We start from the raw sequence: 12662 nt of genomic DNA on the forward strand, positions 1-12662 counted from the left end.
CACCTGTAGCTTTCCATCCTTTACTCACCCATTGTCTCTCTTTCTCGTTCTCAAGATGGTCGGCTCGATCCGAGAGGCCTGAAGACGACAGCAGACCGGTGAACCTTGAATTAGGAGCATCACCTAATGCTTTATGGTCTATTTGACAATGTTTCATCCATGACAGCTGAAATCACAGCTATTGCTGCTTTGAACATGTTGAAGGTCCCAGATACACCGTCCTGTCTGCGTTCGTTACATCATCCAGAGGCTGGGTTCACTGGATCTAGCAAGACGCTTCGACTGGTTTACTACAGCAGTGTTAGCCAAAAATTAACAATTTTGTTTGTGATTTAATTGCAATAAACAGATTAAAAATTATACCGAAAGTAACTCCATAATGATGGTGATCAGTAAAAAGTGATGAGTCATGCTTTGTTAGGTCTGTCTCCAAGACCACAAGATAACTACTGTTAAAACGCTGGTTTTCTGAATGGAGTCTGGTTGATGGTGCTAGGCTACGCTAACATTGTAGCTGCTCCATCAACACTCCAAATAAGGTCATCTAGACATAAATACAGCAGAGACCTTGTTGTTTGGACCACAGACAGTCTCTGGTTCCTCCATATAGTCTGGTCTGGTCTCTGGACTAATGTGAGCTACTATCTAGACCTCTGGGGGACCACAGACAGTCTCTGGTTCCTCCATATAGTCTGTTCTGGTCTCTGGACTAATGTGAGCTACTATCTAGACCTCTGGGGGACCACAGACAGTCTCTGGTTCCTCCACATAGTCTGGTCTGGTCTCTGGACTAATGTGAGCTACTATCTAGATCTCTGGGGGACCACAGACAGTCTCTGGTTCTCCACATAGTCTGGTCTGGTCTCTGGACTCATGTGAGCTACTATCTAGACCTCTGGGGGACCACAGACAGTCTCTGGTTCCTCCACATAGTCTGGTCTGGTCTCTGGACTAATGTGAGCTACTATCTAGATCTCTGGGGGACCACAGACAGTCTCTGGTTCTCCACATAGTCTGGTCTGGTCTCTGGACTCATGTGAGCTACTATCTAGACCTCTGGGGGACCACAGACAGTCTCTGGTTCCTCCATATAGTCTGTTCTGGTCTCTGGACTAATGTGAGCTACTATCTAGATCTCTGGGGGACCACAGACAGTCTCTGGTTCTCCACATAGTCTGGTCTGGTCTCTGGACTAATGTGAGCTACTATCTAGATCTCTGGGGGACTAGTTTTGACGTGTGCTGTGGTGTGATGTTTAGATCTCATTGGGGACATTAAACATGGAGGACGATGAAGGCCACGCCCCCTCCCTCACCCTGACTCTCCCTTTCTCCCCCGTGTCCTCCCCTCCTCCTCCCTGCAGCCGTCCTGTTGCTGTTGATGTCCTTGTCCTTCTGTCTGCCAGTGTCTGGGAAAGCTAAGCCAATTCCAGCCCAGATTACAGTAATAAAATCACTGCGAGGCTGGGGATTACAGCTTAGGCCTCTAAACACACTAGTAGTAGAGAGAGAGAGAGAGAGAGAGAGAGGGGGGTTGAGTAGGTGAGTGAGAGGGCAGGCGAGGTGACGCACAGTTAAGTGTGATTTCCTGACCACAAAAGAAGGATGAGGATTTAGAGACGTTAGTGACACACAAGTATGTCTGTCGTCACAAATCCATGACTTCCTCCGGACCGAGATAATACATCAAGAGAGAAGTAGGACCACCATCATAGACCTCTATACAACCAGGGAGGAGTCGCCCCCTGGTGGCCAGCAGAGAGAAGTAGGACCATTTTCTCCTAGACTTCTATACAACCAGAGAGGAGTTGCCCCCTGGTGGCCAGCAGAGAGAAGTAGGACCATTTTCTCATAGACTTCTATACAACCAGAGAGGAGTCGCCCCCTGGTGGCCAGCAGAGAGAAGTAGGACCATTTTCTCATAGACTTCTATACAACCAGAGAGGAGTCGCCCCCTGGTGGCCAGCAGAGAGAAGTAGGACCATTTTCTCATAGACTTCTACACAACCAGAGAGGAGTCGCCCTCTGGTGGCCAGCACAGAGAAGTAGGACCATTTTCTCATAGACTTCTATACAACCAGAGAGGAGTCGCCCCCTGGTGGCCAGCAGAAAGAAGTAGGACCATTTTCTCATAGACTTCTATACAACCAGAGAGGAGTCGCCCCCTGGTGGCCAGCAGAGAGAAGTAGGACCATTTTCTCATAGACTTCTATACAACCAGAGAGGAGTCGCCCCCTGGTGGCCAGCAGGACGCTATATATATATATATATTATAAAAAAGATATAGCTTATATACTACTAACCATGTTCACATCCTCATCCGTGATTCCAAACATGATTCAATTCTTCTCCTTTACTTTATTAAAAACCCACCGAATTAAGTAAAAGCTAGAAAGCTCCCTTTCTCTCGACCTGACGACGTTCCCGTAAGTTTCTCTCAGACTCGTGACTGACGTTATCTCTGACGTTTACACACTACGTGCCCCCCCCAACCACGTCACCACCCTCCTCTTTAGTTATTTATAACATCTTTTCTCGTCCCGGAGTTAAAATAAAGAAAAAGGGGGTCGCAGAAGAAGAACCATCCATCTCCCCCTCTCCTCTATTATTCATCAGCCTCCTCCTCCTCGCTCAACAAGCCGATGGAGGATAAAATAGGTCAGAGGGAAACGGCTGCTGACTGATGTCTTCCCCGACACTCCTCCCTCCTCCTTCGCCGCGTCCCTCCTCCCTTCCCCTCCCACTTCCTGTCTCGCCCCCCCCCCCCCCCTCTCTACCTCTCATCAGCTGATGATGATGATGTCGTCTCCCTTCGCTCAGCTTCCTCCCTACATCTCTTCCTCTTGCATCAAAGCATCACATCCATGAAGCAGGTGTCTTTCTAGTGGGGGAGGAGAAGCGACTTAGCTGGAAAGTTAACTAGAAATGGTTTGACTTCACTTTGCTCTGCTCAAACCTCCAATCAGATCTGTGGTTTGTGGTCTGAAGGTGGGAGGAGTCAACACAACACCTGCCACACACTTTAAAAGAACCGCATTGCTGGTTTTGTTTGTACACGGCCTCCAGATTCGCAGAGTGACCGACAAAGACGTCCACCAGTGTTGGAAATCACATTTTAATAATAACGTTTTTTATTATTAATTCTTTTTAAACTTCCATTATTCTGATACATAACAAGAGCACAATATATATATATATATATATATATATATATATACCCAAAAATGTTGTTAGCATCACACTTTAACTTCACACACAGATAACACATCCATGCTGTATTAACGGTTTGTCCTGCTGCCCCCTAGTGGCACTTTGTGGTGGTTTGATGCTCTTCTGCAGAAACCTTCAGACGCTGGCTATTTAAATTGACTCCACTTATTTAAAATGAACAGCAGAGATATTGTTTAAAAGATCGGGAAACTGAAGCCGAATCTGCACGAACTCTTTACAAACAACTATCAAAACTAACAGTGAGGTAAAATCACTGATTTTGTCAATGGAGTTCTGTGGCTGTGAAGAGAGGAGATAACGGCTTGGGTTCCCCGGGGGAAACATCTGTCTGATGGCGAGTTAAGGCGGGGAAAATATTCTAAATGTCGTGTTCACTTAAACAGATGTTTTAAGGCAGCTCAAATATGTTTTTTTTCCACAGCAGCAGTTTGCCGTTTCTTGCTCTGGGCTGTTTCTCCAATCTGTGGGCGTCATTTCAGCACCGATTATGGAAAAGTACCTCGTAGTGACTCATAGTCAGACACTATCCCCTTAAACCACCGCTTTATCCTTCAATATCATCAGATATAAGAGTTTTTTCTATTTGAATGAGTGGAAAACTGTTCTGCTCAACAAACCCTGAATCCAGGAAACGGTTGAGATATTCAAAAGAAATGTGACTGTTGGGAGAAAAATTAAGTGTTTTTGTTTTAAACTCAAGTGACATTTAATTTGCATTACAGTTCAAATTACACTTGTTTTATAAAAACAAAAGACACACACTCTCTCACACTCTCTCTCACACACACACTCTCTCTCTCTCTCACACACACACACACACACACACACACACACACACACACACACACACACACACACACACACACACACACACACACACACACACACACACACACACACACACACACACACACACACACACACACACACACACTCACACACTCTCTCACACACACACACACACACACACACTCTCACTCACTCACTCACACACACACACACACTCTCTCTCTCACACACACACACACACACACTCTCTCTCACTCACTCACTCACTCACACACTCACACACTCACACACTCACACACTCACACACACACACACACACACACACACACACACACACACACACACACACACACACACACACACACCTATTGGTCTTCAAAGAAGACCTTGGCCATGGCGAGGGCGACCTTGGCGACCTTTTTGTCCTTGGCGTCGGGGCCCAAGTTGGCGCGGGACAGTCCTGTCCAGTACTGCTCTGTACGGGTCTGGTAGTCCGTCACCGTCTCACCCTCCTGCACCCTAGGGTGCTCCGCTTCATCTGGGAACACACAGAGACACACACTTTAAAACAGCTGGGAATGTTTTTATTTATTCATTTTAAATCGTGGTTAAATTCACAACCATATTTGATGGATGTTCTTCAGATATTTCATTCAGTCTCAGGTTACCAGGGTTAGCCTGGTTAGCTGGGTTCATTAAGCTCGATGGACCACAACACTGTTAGACTGAAGTCGGGCTCCTCTGAGGATACACTTCAGCCGTCGCCCAGCGAAGATAAACAAAACAAACGGATCGGACGGCAGGTTTTATGATGGGAGATTAAACCGAGTTACGTTTAAACTCAAGACATTTCAATATTATTATTGTTTATTTATTTATAATATGACAATTATGTCCAATGAGCATCTGTTGTCAAATGTAATCTGCAATAATCCGATATCGGACAATATGTCATTGTGGACAATATAATCAAATTAAAAAATGAACTAAAATAAATGAAAAATACTAATATTTGGATAAAGATGGTTCTGTTTCTACTGAAGTCTACACAGCCTGGGCTTGTTGCTGGTTATAAAAAAGGTATACAAGTGGAAAACAATGGGCAGAGTAATCCCATACCTTCCTCCTCCTCGCTTTCCTCTTCAGACTCTTCCTCCTCCTCCTCCTCCTCCTCCCCTTCGGCTCCTTTCGCCTCCTCCTCCTCCTCCTCCTCCTCCTCCTCTGACTCAGACTCCTCCAGCCACTCCTGCGTCTCTGTGGAGAAAACAACACAAATCGTAAAACTAAGTGAAAGCTTGCAGACTCTTCGCCTCGTCCTCCAGCTCGTCTGCTGCATCACAACAAAACTAATCAGTCTCCTCCCCCCTCGGGTCCATCCCCCCCCCCCCCCCCCTCACTCGGGTCCATCTCCACCAGCACCTCCCCCCCCCCCCCCACTCACTCAGGTACATCTCCACCAGCACCTCCCCCCACTCCCCCCCCCCCCCCACTCACCCCACTCCCCACTCACTCAGGTACATCTCCACCAGCACCTCCCCCCTCCCCCCCCCCTCACTCGGGTCCATCTCCACCAGCACCTCCCCCCACTCCCCACTCACTCGGGTCCATCTCCACCAGCACCTCCCCCCCCCCCCCCCACTCACTCGGGTCCATCTCCACCAGCACCTCCCCCCACTCCCCACTCACTCGGGTCCATCTCCACCAGCACCTCCCCCCCCCCCCCCCCACTCACTCGGGTCCATCTCCACCAGCACCTCCCCCCCCCCCCCCACTCACTCGGGTCCATCTCCACCAGCACCCCCCCCCCCCCACTCACTCGGGTCCATCTCCACCAGCACCCCCCCCCCCCCACTCACTCGGGTCCATCTCCACCAGCACCTCCCCCCCCCCCCCCCCCCCCCCACTCCCCACTCACTCGGGTCCATCTCCACAAGCACCTCCCCTCCCCCCCCCACTCACTCGGGTCCATCTCCACCAGCACCTCCCCTCCCCCCCCCCACTCCCCACTCACTCGGGTCCATCTCCACCAGCACCTCCCCTCCCCCCCCCACTCACTCGGGTCCATCTCCACCAGCACCTCCCCCCCCACTCACTCGGGTCCATCTCCACCAGCACCTCCCCCCCCCCCCCCCCCCCCCCCCCCCACTCACTCGGGTCCATCTCCACCAGCACCTCCCCTCCCCCCCCCCACTCACTCGGGTCCATCTCCACCAGCACCTCCCCTCCCCCCCCCCACTCACTCGGGTCCATCTCCACCAGCACCTCCCCTCCCCCCCCCCCCCCCACTCACTCGGGTACATTTCCACCAGCACCTCCCCCCTCCCCCCCCCCCACTCACTCGGGTCCATCTCCACCAGCACCTCCCAGCGGTCCATCTTGTTGAGGTCCAGCGAGTAGAAGTCGTTCAGGGTGAACTGGCGGTCGCCGACCTCGAACATCCCTCCGTACAGGAAGAGCCGGCCCTGACGCACCGTTGCCATGGCGCTGGACCTCGCACACGGCTCCACGAGGAGGGCCGCGGCTGGAGAGGGTAAAAAAACACACGAAAACATATCATATCTTATCTACATGTGTACATTACTTGAGTAACAGCCAGTAGAAATGTACTTCATAGGTTACTTTTTAGTACATTTCACAGCCGGTACTTTTCTACCTGACATGAAGAGATTAAAAATAATGCTTTGAAGTACAATATGTAGTACAAGTACAATACTTTGGTACTGTACGTAAGTAGGATTTATAGCCATCTGTACATTATTATTTATTTTCTCGACAACTTTTTACTTTAAAACAGGCTTGTTGCTTTAGTTTTAATGCATTTGAGGGGAATTATCAATGTTTTATTTTCTTATTATTATTATATTATCTTATGACACGAGATTCAGTTGCAAAACTCTAATTTTTACTTTGAGTACATTCTAAACACAAATATCTGTACTTCCACCTTTAAGTACCTGTACTTCTACTTTTAAGTATGTGTACTTCTACTCGAGTAAAGACCATCTTTACTTTTGACTCCTCTGATATTCGTTCACATCTCATGTGTGTGTAATCTTGCCATCGTCCTCCTCCTCCTCCTCCTCCTCGTCCTCCTCCTGAGCTCCAGGGATCACTTCCTTGATGGTCATCACGGTGCCGTCCTCAGTGACGATCTCCTTGATGACCTCGGTAGGTCCTTGCGCCTCCTCCTCCTCCTCCTCCCCCTCCTTCCTCTCTCCTCCCTCCCCCTCGGCTCCAGACTTCTTCCCCCTCCTTCGCTTCTTCTTCTCCGACTTGTTTCCCTGAGCAGACGGAAAAAAACGAGTCAATCCGAGTCTCAGGTGTGTGTAAACTATAGACTGTATCTAAGTAGTGGACGTCGTCATGGTAACGTCACCCATCGGCTTGGGGACGACAGTTTATAAACTCATGTTTACAATGTTTACATAATCGATAGATAAAACATCAAGAGAGAAGTAGGACCATTTTCTCATAGACTTCTATACAACCAGAGAGGAGTCGCCCCCTGGTGGCCAGCAGGTCATTCTGACTTGTGCTCACCCTGAGCAGACCGGGGAACCAGCGGTTCTTCGCCATGTCGTACAGGTAGAGGTCGCTGAAGAAGTCGCCCTCCAGCGTCTCCTCCTCTTCCTCGTCACAGACGCCGCCGAACAGCAGCGCCCGCCCCGCTGGGCCCACCGCCGGGGAGAAGCCCGACCGGGGAGGGGGCTTCACCCCAGAGGGGCTCAGCCTGGACCAGGACCACTTCTCTGGAGGAGCAAAGGTCAAGAAGAGTCACACAAACAGGATCTGGGTAACAAACATGATTCATCTTCATCATTTATACCGTACCTTGTCCATCTTTACCCTCTCGCTTGAGAAGGAACATGTCCGAGTGGATCGTCCCCTTGTCCACGTCCTTCTTCACTCTCTGGTCTCACACACACACACACACACACACACACACACACAGTAATTAATTAGAAATATGACAGATATTAGGGGTGTAACAGCACACAACATCCTTTCATTAATCGGTCTCTCAGTTCTATAACAGCCGAGTTTAAGTTTCTTAACTATTTAAGTAAGAATTGTGTCCAAGGAGCAAATGTTGAATCTTAATAATGTGTTTTCCCTCTATTGTACACACACACACACACACACACACACACACACACACACACACACACACACACACACACACACACACACACACACACACACACACACACACACACACACACACACACACACACACACACACACACACACACACACACACACACACACACCAGTTTGGAGTATCCCCCGTAGACGATGACACCCGTGCCGTCGGGCGTGGAGGTCATCTGACAGGCGGAGCGTGGGGAGGGGGCGGAGCCTGACGGAGCAAGGCGGGACCAGGAGAAGGAGTCCAGGGAGAAGGAGTAGATGTCGTTGTAGTAGATGAAATCCCTGCAGGGGGGAGGAGGAGGAGGAGGAGGACGAGGAGGATAAAGTGATTCCAGAACGTTTTAGAATATTCTGATGTGTGTCATTCAGTCTCCATGGTAACGCCGGCTGCCTACCTGTTGCTCTCGTGGAAACCTCCGAACACCAGCAGCTGTTTCTTGCTGAGGACCATCCGGTGGCCGCTGCGACCCGGCGGACCACCGGCCGCCCTGGAGGAAAACACAATCTTATCTCCTGATACGGATTCATATATTACAGGATAGATGAACTAATTCAGGTGTCCTGGTCCATTTATCTTACACGATCATTACACCTACTTGATGTTCTCCCACGTGTGTGTCGCCAAGTGCAGCACCCAAAGGTCCTTGTAGTGGTAGAACTGCTCCCCGTTTGGAGAGGCAAACTCTCCCCCGAACACCCAGAGCTGACCGCCCCCCTGGGGAACCACCACCGCCTGGGGGAGGAGGGAGGAGGGGGAGGAGGAGGGAGCAGGAGAAGATAGGGGGGGGGGGAGGAGGGAGGGAGGGAGGCGTTGCATAAACAGAGTGAGAGGAGGAAGGAGGTTGGATGTCATCAGATCTGATTAGTTTTCTCTCTCTTTAGTTCCCTCTGGCTGCAGCAGTCTGCCCCCTTGTGGTTGAAAGGGAGAATCGCATGCTTGGACATTACACCCTGTTGCAGTGGAGACCATGAGGTAGGATTAGGGTGCGTTTGCTTTTACATTAATTATTTGGAATTTGTGTCTGTATTTATTGATATTCTGATCGCGATTTCTATACTCAATAATCCAGAATATGATTATGTTGTCTTTTAAACCCTGAAAAGTATTGATTAGTATAAGTTTAATTGTGTCGCTCATACCAAAGCAGATGTAAAATATGTAAATAAATGATGTAAAACGTGTTGACCGGTTAAAGTGGGAAATAACGGATCATGACGAGAGAAATATTTCTAATCAATAATAAAAGTAATTTGTGGTGTAAAATATGTTGAATAGATGTTTATAAGTTTAAATTCCGGTCATTTGCGGTAAAGTTTAGTAACCTTCTAGTCTTAGTCTTCAGGTTGTTTCAACATCTAACGTATTTTTAATGATGTTTTTAAATGATGTGCTATAAGTAACCTAATAAATCTCGGTTTATATGACGACTGAAGCACAGAGGAGACTTTGAATAGACTCAGAAAACAAATCAAGTGTAGAACTTGTTGAGTGAACAAAGATTCTGTCAGCAGAATGATGATGCAGGATGTCATCCTGGATAACTTCCTGTTTACTCCTCAGGATCGTTTGTATAAAAGTCAGAGGAAACAGGAAGCAGAACTTAATGCAACAATGTCCTAAATACAGCGGTGAACGTGTGATTCATAAGAGTCAGCTGCTCTTTAAACACGTAAGTGACGTAAACGTTTGTGTACCTGGTGAGAGCAGCGAGGCGGAGGAGGGTTGGGAATATCCGATTTCACCCAGCTGTTCTTCTTGATGTTGTAGAAAAACAGATCGTTGTAGAGGTGCGTCTGCAAGAAGAACATTCATTCATTCAAAACCAAGGATTCATTCGGAGGGATTTCTGCCGTTAAAGCGAGAGCTGAAGTCTCCTACCTTCCTTCCATTGAAGAATTCTCCTCCAAACAGGATGAGTTCATCTTTGTCGGGATGGGCAGAGAGAGAAGCACTCAACCTGAAACACACCAGAGACGAAGCTTTCACACCTAAACTGTTTGTTCCCACTTCTTTTCCAGAAACAGCTGGCGGGGTTTAAACCACCAGTGATCCGGCTGGTTGATGATGGCAGGATGTTCTCTTTTATGCGAGTATGTATATATTTTATTAAGTTCTACAGTCAAATCTGTTCGGACATTTAAGAGCAAAGCAGCGTTTCACCTCGCTGACGGAGGCGGACACGTCGTCTCTACAACATTGGTTTTCTTTGCATCCAGATTCTGAAACTCAGCGATCAGAGCCTCCAAATCCTCCTGGAGACGAAGAAGGAAGAGAAGATGGAAAAGAGGTGAGAAGAACAACGCCGGAAGGATGTAAATGGATAAAAACCAACAGAAGTTGATCCAAACTGCTAGCGACGGTAGCAAGGTTGTGGTAAATAAATATACCTGTCAATCAGCAGGTAAGCCCCGCCCCCTAAAGCATCCCCTGCTTTCTGGTCTGGTGGACTCTAAATGGACCATAATGTACTAAATGAACATCATGCTGGATTGAAGAAGACTTGAAACTAGAGATTGAGACCATAAACTCATGTTTACAATGTTTAGACTTCTATACAACCAGAGAGGAGTCGCCCCCTGGTGGCCGGCAGAAGAATGACAGTTTAAGTCCCTTCAGCTTTGGCTTCACATTTCTGGTTCAAATTTAATTTGATATTCTAAATGGTGAAACATGACTTAATGTGTGTCAGTGATGCAATTAAAACTAAAATCAAATATAAAAACTAATTTCGGGTTGAGCCACATCAGGAGTGATGTCATCCCCGTATTGAGTGTATTACGGTAATTGAAGTAGAGCGGCGATAAAAGCTAGTTTTTCCAAGGTTCTGGTGAGATTAAACAAAAATGGGTTTTAATGTGGCTGATAAAGCTCTCAGTTATAACAAAACCGTGTTGTTAAAATCCAATCAAATGTCCAAGATTGTTAGATTTGTCGTAAACTTTGCAGTTAGCGGAATAATAGCTAGCTTAAAAAGAAATAACGTTCGCCACAGATTGACAGCCGTTTGTAGAAAGCTACAACGCGTTTGGTCATCTTTGCGTCAAATAAAAGGTACAGGTATGAACATGTATGGTTTAGGAATGGTTACCTCCTCTCGTTTGGACCTCTTTGAAACCTTTTTCTCCATCTTGGCCGCCGTCTTCTCCGCTCCCTTCACCTTCTTCTCCTTCTTGCCCTTTTTCACCATGACGACCGATAATACCGTTAAATTAAAAGCTTGTTTCTCTTGTTTTTAATGAATTCGGCGTCACGTGGAAGTCCAAACAAACTCGCATGCCTCTTTTTTCCCCTCTTGACAAGTGAGATTTACTTCCTGCAACACAACGTGACGTAAGCGCGTTTTAGTGAGCGTGACAGCGCCCTCCGGCGGAGCGGAGGACACAAGGCGTTCGGGCTGAACTTGAACTCTCCTTGTTCTTCTCAATGAGGAAAGATTAACTGACTATTTTTAATTTAGATATTATTCCCTGAAATATGATGAACTATTTGATATGTATGAATTTGGGTAAATGTGATTTTTTTATGTAATTATAAAGATTTTGTACATTTATGTATGCATGAATGTTTGTTTGTTTGTTTTTAACTGAACATAAAATAGAATAAATTAAGAGGTTCAAGACTCAAAGGGTTTATTGTCATATGGTAAAGAGACATGTTTCCCTGTACAATGAATTTCTTATTTTGCTGTGCACAGAATGCCAAACATTGTAACATCTAAGTATGAAAACATAGATAAATAGTATAAAAACAAAGTAATTTAAATGGCAGTATATGAGACATAAGAAAAACAACAATAAAACAGTACCTCCATTTAACTTCCAAAAATGGAAGTCATCATGGTCCAGCTCTGACTTGCAGCTAATTTTAGATTTGTTTGTGATTTGCACATTTTCTTTTAGTGTCTGACTATTACGTATTCTGAATATATAAAGAAGTGGGTGGGGGTTATAATGTTTTATTCAACGTGTTATTTAGGTTGTCAACAAAGAAACAGGAAGTTTTAAATCGCTGAGGTCAAATTGACCTGAAGGAAAACAAATGTTAGAAAACTTTAAAAGGTAAGAGGAGGTTTAAAGGACCACTCTCTCTCTCCCTCTCTAACTAATTAATTTATAAATAATGACTGAGCTCCCATGTGGCGGTTTGTGTGTTTTAAACACTCGTGTGTCTTCAGTGTGTGGCGGAACGACAGCTGCTAACCCCTGATATGGCATTTGTTTGTCCCTGAAAACCCCCTTCTGGAAACTGGCCCCAGTACACATTACAACCAGCAGGGGGCAGCAGCTGCGCGCTGCTTTGGAAACCCAAGTTTCAGAACCTTTTTCCAGTTGACTTGGATCTCCACGGTAGCAAACCGGCAACTTCAGGGTGCTGTGGTGTTAATCTCCTTTGATAATGAGATAGGGAGATATTTTTAGCACACAAAGAGATAAAGTGTTCGACTGAAGAGCAAAGACGCCTTGCTTTGCTTTTGTTTAATTCTGGGATAT

The 12662-nt window shown here is 46.8% G+C and overlaps 1 protein-coding gene across 1 annotated transcript; it reads right to left on the reverse strand.

Annotated features, from left to right (window-relative positions):
- Positions 1 to 3190: 3190 nt before the first annotated feature.
- Positions 3191 to 11486, reverse strand: klhdc4 (kelch domain containing 4). Its single transcript, XM_084017484.1, has 13 exons — positions 11261 to 11486; positions 10333 to 10424; positions 10051 to 10129; positions 9867 to 9965; positions 8768 to 8904; positions 8567 to 8659; positions 8291 to 8453; positions 7851 to 7929; positions 7560 to 7768; positions 7078 to 7300; positions 6358 to 6540; positions 5139 to 5273; positions 3191 to 4557 (listed from the first exon to the last, which is right to left on the reverse strand). The coding sequence occupies exons 1-13, from the start codon at positions 11357 to 11359 to the stop codon at positions 4385 to 4387; spliced, it is 1764 nt and encodes a 587-aa protein (XP_083873610.1). The 5' UTR covers positions 11360 to 11486; the 3' UTR covers positions 3191 to 4384.
- Between the last annotated feature and the right edge of the window lie 1176 nt (positions 11487 to 12662).

This window comes from Eutrigla gurnardus (genome assembly GCF_963514095.1).
Source record: "Eutrigla gurnardus genome assembly, chromosome: 9".
Classification (NCBI taxonomy): Eukaryota; Metazoa; Chordata; class Actinopteri; order Perciformes; family Triglidae; genus Eutrigla; species Eutrigla gurnardus.

Excerpts from the sequence above, each read along its gene's own strand:
- klhdc4 (XM_084017484.1), bottom strand. The coding sequence starts at position 11,359 with ATGGTGAAAAAGGGCAAGAAGGAGAAGAAGGTGAAGGGAGCGGAGAAG. Across the intron at positions 10,425-11,260 it reads AGAGGTCCAAACGAGAGGAG|GAGGATTTGGAGGCTCTGAT; the intron begins GTAACCATTCCT and ends CTTCGTCTCCAG. Across the intron at positions 5,274-6,357 it reads GCTGGTGGAGATGGACCCGA|AGACGCAGGAGTGGCTGGAG; the intron begins GTGAGTGGGGGG and ends TTTTCTCCACAG.